Genomic DNA, 18,394 nt, shown 5'->3' with positions numbered 1-18,394 from the left:
ATATATATATATATATATCCTGGCTATATTCTGTTAAGCCATTGGCTGAAAACAACTTTTTTATTAACCAATGGCAATTAAACATATTCACAGTGTATATTACTTCCCACATCACCTCTCCTTTTCTGTCTAAATTAAAAGGTTTTAACATAGTAAAATTGCATATAACAAAACAGGTATCAAGCAATAATTACAGTTACAATACTTATATCTACTTTATCTTTTATCATAACTAGGGAAAATATAACTATCTATTCTTCAATTCCATCAAAGACTCCAGAAGGATATATTACCTAAGTAAACAGGAAGTATATTGTAAGTAACTTCCAAAACTCTAGAATTTACAGGAACATCCCGCTGCCTGGACAGTCACCCAAAGTTCTTCTGTAACATTGCGGGCACCCATCTTCAACCTACTGGCCCATAGTATCAGGCAGACTTTCCATGAAGCAAGAAATTTCAAAGAACAGTTACACCTATATTAGCAGTGTGTCAGTCACTTTCTTCTGTGTTCTGCAGAATGTCTGGCAGGCCCTTTCATGAAGCAGGAACCCCAAAGGACTGCCTCACCTTCTTTAGGCAACTTCAGTAGTCATTTTTCTATGGGCTCTGCAAGTCCAGTCAAGCAGTTCAGGCAAGAGCAGTTTCTTGCCCAAATGGCTAACAAGCTCTATGAGGAGCCTCTTTGATGTCCATCTTCCTCTTGAAGTAGATTGGTGCTGCCAGGAGCAGACTTGTCTCATTGTCATGAAAAATCCCAAGTTCTTAAAACATTTTAAATGCTATATCCATAGGTCTTTGAAAGGTTTGAAGATTATCTATATAATTGAAATATATCTCTATATATCTAGAAAACCTACCTAACATGACTACAAGCTTGATTATTATATATGACTACCTATTAACCTGTATTTCTTAATTATACATTACATTTTAAATAAGCTGTATAACCAATACTTTAATTAAGAACAGAAATATACATATAACAAAATTGACCTAAAATTTTCATCAATAGGCCAAGATTCATACCAATGCAAAGTAATCATCTCTATAGCATATCCCCCTTTAAATGTAAATAAACTTTTATAAATAATATTTGGGAATTTGGGTGTAGTTCTCTCCAAACTGCTTCCTGATTTTTGTTGGATGTTGTTTTTGAGGGGGGGCGGTGTTCACAGTGACCTTTTGGGAGGCCTTGGTCCATCAAACCATATTAATCTGGAAGGAATCCACAAGTTCTCATCTTCTGTGGAAACAAAAGCAGAACTTCTTTTCCAAAGCAACAAATCTTTAGACACAAATTTTGAAGTCAAGGTACCTTTAAAATACATATATTGGTTTAGCTTAGCAGCCCAGTGAAATGTCTCTCTGTACTTAGCTCCTTCACAGTCAAAAAATTCAAAGAAAACACAATAATATGCATAATCCAGACTCTGTATATTCCATCTTTACATGGCTTATTTTTATTACTCTATTACTTTTTCTACAAGTTTAATATTTATCTTATTATCTTTATTCCTTGAATGTATGACTGTCTGTACTCTTTTATATTACTTTTGCTGTTTCTTTAAAGACTTTACTTCTTTTTATAACTGTCTATGCTCTTTTTCCTCTCTCTTTCTCAAGCCTTGTACATTTATCCAACACTGTGACCCATTTAGAGGTCTTTTTCATCTGAATTTGTCTTTATTGTGTGTGCATCTTTAATTATTTTCTAACCAGGAAATAATTGTTTTAAATTCCTAAGTGTGTGTAGCTAGGACCAACCCCTTAGCATGGTCTGCTTGCTCTGCCCAGTCCAACATGGTGGAGGCATGTTCACTGCCTCTGAGAGCCATGTACACCACCCTAGTTCCAGATATACGGCAGGCCTATGTCACACCATTAAGCAGTTTGAACAGCTGCTCATAAACCCTATTTAAATGCTCCATAGGCAGACCTCCTGAAAGAGTCAGAGCCATTTGTGGTTGCAAACCAGGGAGCCACTGTTTTTAAAGATGCTGCACAGCCTTCCTTGCCAAGGCTGAGTCAGGAAGACCTGTCGTAAAGGAGGTGCGGCAAACCAGAAAACAGAGCAAGAAGCTGCATTGATCTCTTTGTTTATTTGTTTTGTCTAGAATTCCTTCCCAAACTCTCTCAGGTTTTAAGTGGATTTAGCTGGCACATATTGACATGTCATTCTGTTGATGGAGGCTGCTCGTTCATTCCTGGCCACCTAGACCTGAAATAATCACTCAGAAACTATATTAATTACAAAACTGCTTGGCCAATAGCTTAAGTTTCTTTCTAGCTAGCTCTTACACCTTAAATTAACCCATGTCTACTAATCTGTGCACTACTACAAGGCTTACCGGCAAAGTTCTAGCATCTGTCTCTGGCAGCTATACATGGCATCTGACTAACTCATTCTACTCTCTCTATATTTCTTTCAGCCTGGCTATATTCTGTTAAGCCATTGACTGAAAGCAGCTTCTTTATTAACCAATGGCAGTAAAACATATTCACAGCACTCATCACCTCCCACTTCTTTCATCACTAGTGAGCAGAGCTGGAAGAACTCTGTCTGCCACACCTTGCCCTTTGGCTCCACCTCTCAGTTTTTCATCACATTTCAGTTAAAGCTTTCCCTACGTGTTTCTACCCTTGCAACATCTCCCGACTTCTAAGATGAACTACGAAAGAGCTGACTTATTTTGTATATGGCCTCTTTTACAGTGTGCTTATTAGTGGATAATGTTTATTTCCAAGTTCTTGGATGGGTATGACAGGGAATAACCCTGTCTTTACCTCCCCAGGTAATTAAATGTAGTTAGTTTAAGGGATTTGCTCTGTTTTTTGTTGTTTTTGTGTGTGTGTGTGTTTTTTTTTTTTTTGGTCATTTCCCTCCCCGGGGGGGGGGTGTCTAGAAGCTTCAAATACAGTTTATAAAGGAAATTTTTTGTTTTTGTTTTTCGAGACAGGGTTTCTCTGTAGTTTTAGAGCCTGTCCTGGAACTAGCTCATGTAGACCAGGCTGATCTCAAATTCACAGAGATCTACCTGCCTTTGCCTCCCAAGTGCTGGGATTAAAGGCATGCGCCACCACTGCCCAGCTAGAAATGTTTTAAAGATTAAGAAAATTCATTTTTTAGTTTGGTCTGTTGGCACATGCCTTTAATTCTAGCACTCAGGAGGCAGAGGCAGGTGGATCTCTGAATAAGTTTAAGGACAACTTGATCTACAGAGAGTTTTTCCAGGACAACTAGGGCTACACAGAGAAACCCTGTCTCTATCAACCCCTCAAAAAAAGAGGATCTCTGAGTTCCAGGCCATCCAGGGCTATACTGTGAGCCATAGTGAGACAGTGAGACCCTGTCCACACACACACACACACACACACGTACAGATAAAGCAAAATCTACTCTTTATCTCATCAATATTATCATTTTTCAATAAAGTAATTATTGCTACTGTATCACCTTTGAAGAAGAAAGGTATTAGATAATGTCTCTTTTCCTGTAGACCATCTTGTAACAATTATTACCATATCTAACATATATCAATATTCATTATGAGTCAGATCAAATTTTAAGTACTTTACAATAATTAACTCATATAAAACAGTTTGGTGTGCTCATAATGTCTAGAAGTGATCTATATTTTTATTTAATTCAGTACCTACATTAATACCTGTTGAATGGATGAATGCTTATGTTTTGCCTAAATCCTACCAGGTTTTGATTTTCTTTCATTTTTACCTATATTCATTTCTCAGATGTTCTAATACAGTGATCCTGTGACCTTTAATACAGTTCCTCAGGTTGTGGTGACCCCCAGCCATAAAATTATTTCTTTTTTATTTTGTAACTGTAGTTTTGCTATTGTTGTGATTCATAATGTAGATACCTGATATCTCCACAGGTTGAGAACCGCTGTTGTAGTAGCTCTGCTCATGTTGTTCTCTTGGGCTGTTTAAAGCCTGCTTGTGGCCTAAGGACTGTGTGAGAGTGCTGTTGTGTGTGCAGGTTGAGATTTTTATTGGAACACTGTCCTCCCTGTTATGACTGCTTTGCTCTGCTCATTTTAGGCTTTTTGTGATGAAATGACGAAGAGGTCCAGTGAGCTGAGTCTCAGCAGTAGCAGTGGTGAGTGAGAAATTAAGAGTCCTACAGGCATCAGGGTGGGGGGCAGGAGAATCGGGAGTTCAGGTCATTCTCATTAGATAGCAAGTTTGAGGCCATCCTGCGCTACATGAAAGAAAGGTGGGGTGCCTGCCCATATATTCTGATTATAGATTCTGATTCAGCAACTCTGGTCTAGGGTCAAGCAGATCTCTTTAAGAACTGTCTAGTTGATTTCACCGCTAAGCTAGGTTTTGGATTCCAGGGATTGATGGATTAAACCAATATTGAATGGTGTATGCTAGTGGTATTAATTTTGTCTCAGACTTCCACTCCTTCACTGGAATGTGAATGGACTGGGGTGGAATGTTTAATGGCTCAGTTGTGCTGCAAGTACAGAAGAGTAGCTCTGTCACGAGTCTTGGGAGTCTTAGGAGCCTATATAGATTTGTCTGTAAAGTGAGGATGATCACGATAGGTGACTACGAACCGGTGAGATGTGTAATCAGGTGAGAGCACCTGCTGCCAAGCCTGTTGGCCAGAGTTCAAGTCCAGAACCTACTTGGTAGAAGGAGAAAACTGATTCTCACCAATTGTCCTTTGACCTCCAAATGTATACCATAGTACATGTGACATGTATGCACATTCACAGAGAGAAAGGGAGAGCAATCATGAACCGGCAATTTAAATAATAGACAATATTTTGATAATTTCCAATTATCAAAAAATGTTTTGTAAATTAAAATTACAAAGCATTAAACCAGTTCCAGGAGACAAATAAAAGGGCACATGGCCAGACTCCTTGGGTAGAGTAGAAGAGGGAAAGATTCCTTCAGGCTGGGGGCGAACAAGAATGGCTGCATGGACAAGAACGATTCTAAGGTGAGCATGGGATTGGAAGATTGCCATTGGGCAGCAGTGGAGGGAGAGGGCAGCACTTGAGATAAATCAAACCAGTAGGAGCCAACAAATAAATTTGGGACTCCACATGGAATATAGAGGAACAGGAAAGGGATGGAGTTCTAGGTAACGCTAATGCAAAAAGGGGATGTAAAAGTTCTATATGTCATCAAACTGAAGCACAGAGACAAGGATTGTGATTAAGTCAGTAGTTCTTGAAAATATCTGTAAAGAAATTAGAAACCACAGGAAAATAATTGCCATTCAGAATGTTTGATACGGATTCTCTTCGATTATCAAGGAAAGATTAAACTAGCCAGGGATAAAGAGAAGCATGCTTTCATTAGGAATATTTATATAATAAATGGTTAATTGAATGCATTTTAGTGCTTAGAAAAGTTGCCCTTAGTGATTTGAACAACTTAGTTGTCTGAAGTAATTATTCTCTCATAATAATGACGGCTCAAGAAAGTACCACTATGTATGGTTTTTGTGTCTTTCCAGAAAGTAATGTAAATTCCCAAATAAGTATTTAAAACAGCAAAAAGTATACTCCTATTAAAATTCCCTTTTCACTTCTGTTGTCTTAAACATTGGCCCTTATTTCAACTCAGCTCCCTTGCTCCTTCCTTCTAGTGCTGCCCTGTTGCTTTCCAGAGCTCCTGGTACCACCCAGCTGTGGCGTCAGTAAAAAGATAGATACTGACTACCTACCCATGTGTCCTTATTTAAAATTTTATTTATGGGAGGAGAGAGGCATGTCCACATAAGTGCATTTTTGCCTTCAGAGGCCAGAGATCTCTCTGGAGCTTGAGTTAGAGGTGGTTGTGAGCTGCCTGATGTGGGTGGTAGGAATTGAACTTGGATCCTCTTTACCACTGAGCCATCTTTCCAGCCCCTACTCTGTTGTTTGTGGATCACCACTGGAAAGTTGTGTAACTTTAGGCTCAGATGCACCCACCCACTAGCTTGGTGGACATGATTAACTAGTCCTACAACCATGCACAAGTTACTCAACGACTCTGGGAATCTCAAGTGACATCAATTTTATGATGAACTAAATAGTTCCTGTCTCAAAGGGTTGCGTGTCTTAAATAAAATAATATATTTAAAGCTCTTAGAACAATGTCCAGAGTAGTTATCAAATTGTTTGTCTCCCCTCAGAATATGTTTCTGTGACTCAGTCATGTAAAGGTAATTTCTTTTCATAAGTACAGTAATATTCCATTATTGAAGGGCACCAGCTTATTTCCATTGGGCAGTTAGTTCCAATGTGAACATATAAGATGGCTTGGTGGGAAACGTGCTTGCTACCTAGTCTGAACACCTGAAGAAATGTTCTGTCTTCTCTCTCTCAGCTATTTAAAAAAAAAAAAATAACAGAATGTGGGCTTTGTAAAAGTTTTTGGTTTTAACTTTTGTAAGAATGCTGTTCCCAATTTTATGTCATAGATATTTAGGAAATCTAGTTGCTCTATAGATTTCTCACTTGATATTGTTAAACTGCCAAATTCTTGCCCATCTTGTGGGTGATGGTGCATTTCTCTAATTGCAGTCAAGATAAGCATCTTTTCACATAGGTATTAGCTGTGCTTGCTTTCCTGTGGAATATTTTGCCTAACTGCTACTTTTTTTTAAAAATGTGCATCAGTGTTTTGCCTGCATGTGTGTCTGTGTGAGGGAGCCAAAGTTACAGACAGTAACTTGTGAGCTCCCGAGATGGTGCTGAGACTTGAATCTGGGTCCTCTGGAAGAGCAGCCAGTGCTCTTAACTGCTGAGCCACTCTCCAGCCCCTTGCTACCTTTTTTAAAAGTTAAGGTGATTATTAGTTCTTTGAGAATTACATACAGTGCATTTGCCCTAATCCTCTCCTGACTCTTCCCAGAGCCACCATCTATTTTATTTTTGAGACAGGCTCTCACATTGCCCAGGTTGACCTCAAAACCTTCATGTATTCATGATCCTCTTGGCCTCACCTCTTAAGTGTGGCGATTACAAGTACATGTTACCAGTCTCAACCTCAGCTTTTCTTTCTTTTTTCCCCTCAAGGCGGGGTTTCTCTTTGTGGCTCTGGATGTCCTAGAACTCACTTTGTAGACCATGCTGACCTCAAACTCGGAGATTTGACTGCCCCTGCCTCCTGAGTGCTGGGATTAAAGGTGTGCGCCACCACTGCCTGGACAGTTTTTGTTTTTAAAAAATACATTTTATTCCTCGAATTCTGTAGCTTTAGGTGTTTGATTTGAAGTCTGGTAGGAACAAGAGGCTAAGGATATGCCACTTGGCAGGTGAGAATAGCTAAACTTACTTATGAATTGACAAATCATACACAGCAGAGGGTAGATACAATAAATCCATTGTCTTCTAAGCTAGTTGATGTGTTTATAAGGAGGCCGGCCATGAGCTAGCTGTTCATGTAGACTTCCTTTATAGCTTTTACAGATAGGTCTTAGCTGCTGTTGGTGACAGTGGCGGTGACAGCCTTGGGGCCAACAGTGGCTGTGATGTTCTGTACTATTTAAAAACCCACCAGCCTTCTATAAATGTTTTTGATAGTCGCTTCAGTCCCACAGCGGATCAGAGGGGAGCAGAGACTTGGACTTGAAGCTGGATCCCCTGCCATCAGTCTGATGGGTGTAAAAGTGGAAGAGATGTGTGAGGCCAAAGAATGGATTGAAAGGTTGCTGACTTCTGAGGACTGCCACATCATTGAGAACAACCACATTCTCTACCTTGGGAAAAAAGAGCATGACAGGCTGTCTCAGCTCCAGACAACCTCAGGAGTCTCCATCTCAGAGACTGTCAGTCCACAAAAGGCCACTCTGGAGATTAGGGGTGCCCAGGCTGACCTAATTGAAGCCGTCATGCATATTGAAGGCATGCTGTGTGAAGTTCAGGAAGAAGTGGCAAGAAAAAAGGGGAAAAGTCTTCGGGGCTTGTTAGGTGAGTAATTGCATATCAAGGTCAAAGCTCTTGCTAGGCATTGTGGCACCCAACTTTCAGCCCAGCACCTTTGAGGTGTATCTGTGCGAATTCCAAGCCAGTCAGTGCTATGTACTGTGACTATATCAACATAAATAAATAAAAGAGGAAAAAGAGTTTCTTAAATTCAAATAAGTGTCCTTCTGACTAAGGGATGAAGGATGTTGGTGCTGGCAGTGTTTTTGCTAAGTCAGGGCAAAGATCTCCGCAGAGAGAAGAGATGGAACAGAAGCAGAAAGGAGAAAACTAGTGAACCCTGATCCCCCAAAGCCAGGTGTAATCCCAGCACATGGGAGACGGAGACAGGAGGATCAGGTAGTCTCAGTTACAGAGTGAATTGGAGACCAACCTGGTTTACATAAGACCGTGTCTTGAAACAGAAGCATCAGCCCTCCTAACAGTTGCTTCTGGTCATGAGTGTACTCGTATTTGTGGAGTAACAGCCTGAGAGAGGGAAAAAAAAGCCCATTCAGGTTCAGTGTTAGATCATTCACTTCTTGTGATTGGGGATGTAAATATTTTTGTTTATTCTTTGAGATTTTCATACATGTATATAGTTATGTATTTTGATCATATTCAGCCCATTTCTCTGCTCCAGCTCCTCTTAGGCCTCCCCCATATTTCCCTTCTAACTTTATGTCCGATTTTTAAACTTATGGAGTTCAATTGGAGCCTTCATAGACACATGAATGTAGTGCTGTCCAATGGAATGGAGTGTGAGCAACCTATCAGACTGCAGCCCGAATACCCATAGTTCCTTAGTTAGAAGTGGCAGTTCCTGCAGCTCTCCCCTGCACACGCACAGATTTGACTGGCTTGGTTGTATGCAGGCCTTGTGCGGGCAGCCACAGCTGCTCCAAGTTCATATTTCCATCAGCTCTATTCAGTTTTTGTTTGTTTATTTTTTAAAGAAAAGGTCTCAAGTAGCCCAAGCTGGCCCTAAATTTGCGTACCTAAGGATGGCCTTGAACTCTGTGTTCTCTTGCTTCTGGTTGCTGAGAGCTGAGATTACAGGTCTCTGCCCCTCTCCTAACCTTCTTTTGCTTTAGTTTTGAGATAAGGTCTCCTACTGTAACTCAGGCTGTCCAGAAACTCACTATGTATCCCAGGTGGGTTTTGAAATCAGGACAGTCCTCCTGCCTCAGCCTCCCAAGTGCTGGGATTACAGATGTGAGCCTCCATGTTCAGCTCAGGTCATAATGCTTTGATAAGTTGTGTTTTGTCTCTCTACTGTCAGAGTTGTTGATTGATAATTAGATCACATTCCATTGGATTTACTTGCAACGACATGGATTGTCTTAAGAGGTAATTACACAGAAAGCCTAAAGTAAGACCTGCTAGAGCCATGGGGTGAAAAAACCAAAAACCAAAACACCACAAAAAAAAAAACCCAACATGCTCAATTGTGCTGATGGAGCATTAAATGTAGATATGTTCTATCTTATTACTTACCTTGAGTTTCATTACGTTTATATATTGCTGGCAGCATTTCATTCTCTAAAATTGCTATTTTGAACTCTGTCACCAACAAAAGGACTCACTGGTATGGTGAGATATATACCCCACTACCTCTCAGTCAGTGTGATTAAACTCATTAGAGTAACTGTGGGCACTTGGGCCAACAGAGACCCTTTGTGAGTCCTACAGCCAACCAAGCTATTGTCTCATTTAAAATGCCACTTTGATGGTCAGCAAGATGGCTCAGGAGGTAAAGGCATTTGCTGTCTAACCTGAGTTCAATCCCTAGGACTCATGTTGTGTAAAAGAACCAGCTTCCATAAGCTGCCTTCTCTTCTATATCCATGGGGACCAGCACATACCCACATCCACACAAACAAATAAACGTGATTTTTAAAACAAATTAAGTGGAAAAGTGTAATTAATGCTCCCCTTCCCATTTTTGAAGTCTCAGGACCCAACTCACCAAGAACAAATTCATCATGCATCCATTTCACCCCATAACTTAGTGTATCATAGTTTAGAACAGCGTCCGGGCAGAAGGTCAGCCTCTGAAGCCCCAGGAGGCTCAGCTCAGCTGTCCTTCCCAGTATGAAAATCAGGGATAGGAGTAGTGACAGAGAAAGTTTTCATCAGTTCACATTGGGCAGAGGAAGCAATAAAGGGTCCCAGCACCTCCCATTTCCTCTTCTGATTATTTATGTTAGTTTTAGGTTTAATTAAAGGATGAATTGGGGACTGGTGACATGGCTCAGCAATTAAGAGCACTTGATTTCGAGTTTCAGAGGACCTGGGTTTGGTTTACAAACATTTACATGGTCACAAACAATCTATTAACTCCAGTTCTAGAGTATCTGATGCTCTTCTGGTCTCTGCATGCACTGCATACACACGTTGCACAAATAATGCATGCAGGCAAACACCCATGCACATAAAATGAAAATAAATCTTAAAAAAACACTTTGAGTGTAGGCAGAGAAAGCAAGCAGTCCTTGTCAAGGCTTTTCCCGTCCATCATTACCTCAGCTCAGGGTCCTGCAAGATGGTCTCATAAATTGATAATTTTTAATCATGGTCATCTATGGTGGGGGACTAACCTATACTCCATAAGATCTGTCTCCATCACAGACAACTGTTCTAACCATGGAAGTGGCCTGTCCTGCCTGGAAGGCCTTGTGGTCCCTGGACTCCAAGATAACTAAATGTTAAAGTGCTTTCCATCTTAAAATAGGTTAAATAGACTGACACTCCTTATTAACAGATACGCCTATGCACTTAGGCCTGAAGTAAAAGGTGGCAGGCTTCTGCCTTGTTTTAGATACGTACCAGGGCCCAGTGAAGAGCAAGGGTTTCTGTTTGTTTGAAGCAGAAACAGCTCCTGGGTGCCTGGTGCAGCTCTTCCTGCGTGCTCTAAACAGCAGGAGCATATGCTTTCAATGGGCCGATTGTCCACATTTTTAGATTTCCTTTTCACAAGGCAGTTGTTTCTTTGTATAGCCCTGGCTGTCCCAGAACTCGTTCTAGATCAGGCTGGCCTTGAACTCAGAGATCCGTCTGCCTCTGCCTCCCAAGGGCATGTGCTACCACTGCCCAGCAAGAAATTGTTTAATCGAATCTCCTCAAGGTTTTGTCTTACTCATTTTTAGGACAGTGGACCAATCAACAAGAAATACTGGATGAAATGGAGGATTTTCACACATATCTTCGCTACCCAGTACCTTTATCTCAGGAACTTGAGGACCGAAAGAGACAGTTTGAGAAGTGTGGCCTGTGGGTTGTGAAGGTATACCTAATCAAGGGAGGCTCTGGTTCACTTCGCTATTGATTGGTTCTATAGCCAAAATAAAACTTCACCTGCCAAGGACTCTAAGGCAGGTAGCTTGTCAGTCACCTGGGGCCTGAGTAAGACCAGGTAAGAATTCAGGCCTGAGGGTGTAGCTGGAATCAGGAGGTAGAAATGATGTCAAGACCTACAGAGCCAGAGAATCAAGATTCATGAGCAGGTGGTCTACCTGTCAGTGACCACAACAGTGAAAGTACATTAGAGCTTAGTCCACTGTGCTACAATTGTTTACCTACTTTTATCTCACAAACCATTAGCTTTAATGGGACATGTACTATGTCAGCATTGTTGATCATTTCAGCACTAGTGACTGGCACATACTTAACACAGTGGATCTGTTGTGTATAGCAGGCTATATCTGCCTGGTATGTGTATGCTGTTGAAATAAAGAGGCTTCTCCAGTGAAAGTATCTTAACAAGGCAAACTTGACTTCTAATTAGCAGGGTGTGCTATTCAGAAAGCGGAAGAGCAGGAAGACTGCTGGGAGTTCTTGCCTTTTATCTAACACAGGGGCGACTGTGTCCTTCCCCATTGACCGGGGTCTCATCCACAATCTCTCTCAGTTGTCTAGCTATAAAAGAAACCATGAAAAGCAAATGAAGGAAAGGGGGTGGGGCATGTCAGTGCCTAAACTACCTGAGCTCTGACAATCTGATGTTTCTAACATGTGGAGGCCAGAGAACCTTGGTTGTTGTCCTTCCTTAGGATACTCATCTTCCACAGCTCACCTTGTCTTTTGAGACAAGGCCTGTGGTGGTTCAAATAAAAATGGCCCTCATAGGCCCACGTGTTTGAATAATTGGTCTCTGGTTAGTGAAACTAACCAGAAGAAAGTGTTAGTGGGTGTGAGCTTACTGGAGAAGGTATGTCACTGGGGGTGAACTTTGAGGTTTCAAAAGTCCATGCCAGGCTGAGTGTCTCATTCTCTCTGCCCTCTGTGTATGAGCTGGGTGTAGAGCTCTCAGCTACTGCTCTGGCTTGTGCCTGTCTGCTTCTTGCTATGATGATCATGGACTAATCTAAAACTGTAAGCAAGCCCCCAGTTAAGTGCTTTCTTTTATCAGTTGGCCTTGGTCATGGTGTCTCTTCACAGCACTAGAACAGTGACTAAGGCGGATCTCTCACTTTTACTTGGAACTAACTAAATAGGCTAGGTTGGCAAGCTAGTGAGCCCCAGGGACCTGCTCCCTCCCCAGTGCTGGGATCACAAGCTCATGCCACAATGCTTGGCTTTTTAAAATGTAGATTCTGGGGATAGAACTCAGGTCCTCATGCTTTCAAACCAAGCACTTTACCAACGAACTGAACCATTTCCGAAGCCTGTGATTTTTGTTACTTTTTTTTTTTTTTTTGAGACAGAGTCTCATATAGCCCAGGCTAGCTTCATACTTGCTGTGTAGTTGAGACTGTCCTTAATCCCTTTCTGATCCTCCTGACTCCTTTTCAGGGATTGTAGGCATACAACTAACTTTATTAAATGCACTTACTGAAAAGGGGGTAGATTTTGGAGAGAAGCCAAATTAGGAGAGTTAAAAAGCAAAATGCATGTATTCCATGCACATCACACATGTAGTTTCCAAGTAGTACAGCAGACAATTTAAAGTAGCTGTTTTTCAGACCAGTTCAGTTCTTCTTTTCTTATAGGTGGCACAGATACAAAATAGTGTGCTCAAGAATGCTTTCCAAGAGAAGAAGAAAATGATGGAAGGGAGAACACCGAGGGGATCTGGGAGCCAAAGGTTGTTCCAGCAGGTCCCCTATCAGTTTTGCAATGTGGTATGCAGAGTCGGCTTTCACAGACTGTACACAACACCTTGTGGTAGGTATTGGCCTCATCGTCGGGGCTCACCCTCAGGGCTGCCTGCATGGGCAGGACAATCAGACATCAGAGTATGGCTGTGGGGAGGGATCCTTTGCCACTGGCCTTTAGAGGTGAACAGCAGGATCTGTGGTTCAGGTTTAATCTCACTCTTGTCTGTGTTCTGCCTGCAGAGAGCACCTTGGAGTGTCACTGCTTTGTCCTTTTCATCTCAACACAATTATCAGAACCAACCCCATTCCTTAGTTCGAAGCATATTTACTTACATTTAAGAAACTTGTTTTGCACCCACCCCTAGTTTGTTATTTTTGTATTGTTTTGTTTGTAAGACAGAGTCTTTGTAGTCCTGGATGACCTGTAATTCAGAGTTCTGCCTGCCTCTGCCTTCCCTCCCTAGTGAACCAGGATAAATGGCAAGTACCACCATGCCTAGCCCTTTCTTCCTCTATCTCCTGTGAATGAATCAGGTATAGTCTTGCAGGTGAAGTGCCCTCTCTGTCATTAGCTAATGATATGTAAAGGATTGGGAAAAGAGTAGTAATGGCTCCCATTTTGAAAGAGGAGAGGAAAAACACAGAACAGTTACTTACCTTGTGTTGCTCAACAGGAATAGGGAGCATTGTTCAGTCAGGGAAAATTCTCCTTTACAGCCTTTGTTCATTTCTAGGTCTGCTGCCTAACCAGTCACCTAACCAGGTGACTGACGTTGCATTGCTGGAACATGCTCACATTCTTAGCCAGATTATAATTTCCAGCAATATGATGCCTTTAAATGTTCAGCAAGATCGGTGGTTAAGAGCACTTGTTCCTCTAGTAGAGGACCCAGGTTTGATTCCCAGGACCCACATGTGGTTCACAATCATCTGTAACTCTAGTTCTGGGGGATTTGATGCCCTCTTCTGAACTACTTGGGCACCAAACATACATACATGGTGCATACACATTCATGTAGGCAAAACCACTCACACATAAAATCAAAATTTTTAGAGACTGGAGATGGCACTTATTCTTCCACAGGGCCAGGGTTTGATTCCCAGCACCTACATGGTGATACACAATTATTTATAACTCCAGTCACAGGTGGATCCAGTGCCCTCTTCTGCATACACACAAGCATTCACACACACACACACACACACACACACACACACACACACAATTAAAAAAAATTCAGCAAGTAAGAGAACTAATTTGAGGTCAAGCTCATGTCTTCACAGGATCCCTTTTTCAGGTCCTTGGTTACATCACTAAAACAGTTTTCAGAACGGACTCAGCAGGGCACGCAAAGACTACTTTATTGGAGTGAGAGAAAATAATAGGATAGGCCAGCAAGCTGGAAGTGTATTGGCCTGGCGGAGGGAAGTGGAAACAGAAGGAAGGCTTTACTTGCTGAGCTGCAAGTCAAGAAAGACAGCAGGCAGGCTCAGCAGTGGGGGTCTGTGGCTTCATGGGACACAGTGGGGAGAGGTATGCTTCAGAGAGAGAGTTGTTCCAATATCAGGACAGACAGGCTTAGGATTTTGATCAGCAAATAAAAAGGGCTGGGGAGTGGGAAGATTATAGTTTATGGGTCAGAACTAGTTACATCCCCTTATTATTTTGGTTCTACCATTGGAAGAAAGGACTTCAAACTGAGGAAAACTGCTCTAAGAGCATCATGCTTTATTTTCCTACCGTTGATAGTTTAAAATCAAAACAGAAAAAAACATTCTCAGTCTTTCAGGTTCTTAGCCTATAGTTGAAAATAAACCTCAAAAAACTAAACTATGGAAGCTAGAATTTTATGATTTTCTTATGAATTAAAAAATTATATACACGATTGTTTTATAGGTGTACTTGTATATTAAGAGGCTTTGTTCTAAGCTTTATCTCTTTTGTCCTTGAGGCAATATTCAAAAAGAAACTCTTCCAAAGAAATATTTATTTTTAATCTCAGACTATTATTATTTTGGCACTGTATCTTCTATGTTTACAATGCAAGGAGATTGCTTTGTGATGTTTTGAAAACAGAAATGCCATTTATCAGTGTGGCAGCCTCTAGCCACACATGACTGTTGAACATGAGATGTGGCTAATCTGAATTGAAATGTTCTATAAAGATAAATAAAATAGATACTGTATTTTGAAACCAATAATGTAAATGTAAAATATCTCCCTAGTGAATTTTTAAAAGTATACAACTTTTTTTTGGGTGGGTAGGAATTTATTGACATGAATTTCCTTGAGCAATTATTCTAACACAGAGAGTGCTGCACAGCTGCAGACACGACAGCAAACCCACGGGCTGTGAAGGATGGGAGGCTCATCACCTCCAAGGAATGGAGGGAAGGGGAAGGAGGGAGGGGGAGATGGGGAGAAAGGGGAGGGAATGGAGAGAATTTTTTAAAAAGAATCTGAGACATCTTTCAATTTTCAATTATAAGAAGAAATGACAATACAGGATGTAATGACATCTGACAATTTAAGCATTTTATCCAGAAACATATATCTATTCCACAGATACAACTTTTAAAAAGATTTATGTGTCGTAGTGTTTTGCCTGCATGGATGTATATGCACCACGCCATGTGTTTGTTTGGTATCTCTTGAGGTCAGAAGTGAGGCTGGATTCCCTGGAACTGGAGATATCCAATGGTTGTGAGCCACCATATGTGCTCTGGGAACTTGTCTTAGGGTTTTTATAGGGTAAAGAGATACCATGACCACAGCAACTCTTATAAAGGAAAACACTTAATTACGGATGGCTTCCAGTTTTAGAGGTTTGGTCTGTTATATCATCATGGCAAGAAGCATGGTAGTATGCATGCAGATATGGTGCTGGAGAAAGAGCTGAGAGTTTTATATCTTGATCCACAGGCAGCAGGAGTGTATAGGGTGTAGTCTGAGCATATGTGACCTCAAAGCCCACCCCCACAGTGACACTTCCTCAAACATGGCCACACCTACGCCAACAAAGTTATATCTCTTAATAGTGCCACTCCCTCTTTGATTCCCAGCACATTCAACATTCAAGCACATGACTCTATGTGGGCCATACCTATTTAAGCCACCACAGATCTGAACTTAGGTCCTCTGGAAAACAAGTGCTCATAACTGCTGTGCCTTCTCTCCAACCCCTGCCCCGCCCCCAGTGAATTATACTATTAACTAGACACTGGGATGATACTTTGACTCTAATTTGATAATTTGATTTCATCCTTCCTTTTTCTTTTTTCTTTCCTCTTTTTAAAGCATGGCTCCTAGAAAACTAGTGGCTTATACGGCTTGTATTGCATTTCTGCTTTCCAGTGCTGCACTAGAGCCTATGTCAGCATTTGCTTCAGCATAGAAGGGATAAAGAAGGAAGGAATGGCAACACAGCTTCAAAGTTTTCGTGTGTTCACCTCTACATGAGGTTATTTATTTTCAGTGCTGAGGAGTGACCCACGGCTTTGTGATGCTAATACATGCCACTAAGCTGCGTTTAGTTTCTCTACAGTTAAGGGTGACTGAACAGTTTTGGAGGGTTTGGGTTTGCTCGTTTTCATTTCTGTTTTTTTGCTGTTTGAGACAAGGTCTTCCTGTAGAGTCTTTGCCTTGATACTTATTTGAGGCTTCTGTAGCCAGCCAGTGTTTTAAGAACAGACTTCCTTACTGCTGTTAACTGCCTGGTTAATAATGACTTGAGTCAGAATTTGTCTGAATCTTACATTTTCATACTATAAATGATAATATTATCCAAATTACAGATGAATTTATTCTAATCCATGTGAAATTGCTTTGAAAGCTGGTGACTTCTGTGTAAATTCTAATGATATATTCTAATGTCAAACTATTGTTGATGGTATCAGTGATAGTGTTGGAGGTAATTATGTGAAGGTCTAGAGAAAATACATATTAGCACCCAAATAGACATAATCTATTATAACATTTTTTTTTCTCTTTCAGACCCAGTTTATGGAACCGGCATATATTTCACCAAAAGCCTTAAAAAACTAGCAGACAAAGTCAAGAAAACCTCTAGCACTGATAAATTAGTATACGTGTTTGAGGCAGAAGTGCTCACAGGCTCTTTTTGTCAGGGTAATAATTTAAGTATAACCCCACCGCCACTGAGTCCTGGGGCCTTAGATGCTCATGACAGCGTGGTTGACAATGTTTCCAACCCTGAAACCATTGTCGTTTTTAGTGGCACGCAGGCGATGCCCCAGTATTTGTGGATTTGTACACAGGATAGGACATTTTCACAGCATCAGATGTGGGGACAGGAAGTCTCATCAGAACTAAAGATGGTCTCCTCCCCGCACTCATGGAGGGAGGTCTCAAATGGCAGCTCTGTTTAATCTCTACTTCATTTTAACAGACAGCAGGCTTTGGGTGAGTTGAAACAATGACCGTCGGTGACTTGAAGAGTGGCTTGAATATAACTGATTATCTGTTCAGAATGACTGGGTTACTCAAGGCATCTACCACATACTAGCAACTTACTGCCTTCTTCACCTCTGGGCTCGGCATGGACAGATGTCAACTAAAACTTGCTCTTGACTGTCTCTTCTCCTTGACATCCTTCATCTCCTTTCCTATAGGTAACAGCAAGAATATTTTACATATAACAAAAGATGTTTTTTCCTAGTAAGTAACTCAAGCCAATTAAAATGATGATAGTATAAAATAGGACAATGGAATGATTTGAGATTTTCTATATGATTTTATAAAGTACTTTGGAAATTCAAATAAATCACCTTTGTCTGAGTAACTGGTTCTGAGTTGTTATGTGTGCAATGAAATAATGCAAACTGGAAGGGCATCAAAAGACTGCTCCTCAGTTTGGATTCAGTGATATCAAACAATGCCACTCAGTGCTGGGTGTGGCTGTGCACACCTTTAGTCTCAGCATGCGGGAGGCAGGGGCAGGGTAGGTCTCTGAGTTCTAGGCCAGCCTGGTTTGCCAGAGAAACCGCGTCTAGAAAAACAAAACACCCACTCTTCCCTGTTCAAAAAAAAAATCCCCCCAAAACCAACCCAAACAAAAATCAATGCCATTCATCCACCATGTGGCTTAATTCACCAAGCATTTACTGATCACTACAAGTGCTTCAGTCACTTTGTGCATGCCACGCAAGACAACTACCCCCCAAACCCTTTACCCTGAATAATCATAAAGGAGAGATGGACACGTGAACAAATACAATTAGGTGTAACTAAAGGAGTATAACAGAGTCTTTGAAAAAATTTAAGTGAGAACAGGGCAAATGAGTCAAGGACTGGGAGGAAGCTTCCAAAAGAAACAGTAACAACAAGGTAAAGTGGAG

General features: G+C 41.1%; 1 protein-coding gene across 5 annotated transcripts in view; it reads left to right on the top strand.

Annotated features, from left to right (window-relative positions):
* Parp9 (poly(ADP-ribose) polymerase family member 9) overlaps window positions 1–17,838 on the top strand; it is a 33,250-nt gene extending 15,412 nt beyond the window's left edge. For all 5 annotated transcript variants that reach the window (XM_050122366.1, XM_050122365.1, XM_050122363.1 and 2 more), the window contains 5 exons: window positions 4,066–4,123; window positions 7,557–7,943; window positions 11,087–11,223; window positions 12,929–13,103; window positions 17,031–17,838. In XM_050122366.1, the coding sequence (XP_049978323.1) occupies window positions 4,066–4,123; window positions 7,557–7,943; window positions 11,087–11,223; window positions 12,929–13,103; window positions 17,031–17,425 (1,152 nt within the window). In that variant the 3' untranslated portion in view covers window positions 17,426–17,838. The remainder of the gene's footprint in view (window positions 1–4,065; window positions 4,124–7,556; window positions 7,944–11,086; window positions 11,224–12,928; window positions 13,104–17,030) is intronic.
* The last annotated feature ends 556 nt before the right edge of the window (window positions 17,839–18,394 follow it).

The sequence above is a fragment of the Alexandromys fortis genome, unplaced genomic scaffold, assembly GCF_014885135.2.
Source record: "Alexandromys fortis isolate MF-2015 unplaced genomic scaffold, M_Fortis_MF-2015_v1.1 scaffold_187, whole genome shotgun sequence".
NCBI classification, from domain to species: domain Eukaryota; kingdom Metazoa; phylum Chordata; class Mammalia; order Rodentia; family Cricetidae; genus Alexandromys; species Alexandromys fortis.
Note: the sequence above shows the minus strand (reverse complement) of the source record. Positions and strands in the feature narration are given on the sequence as shown.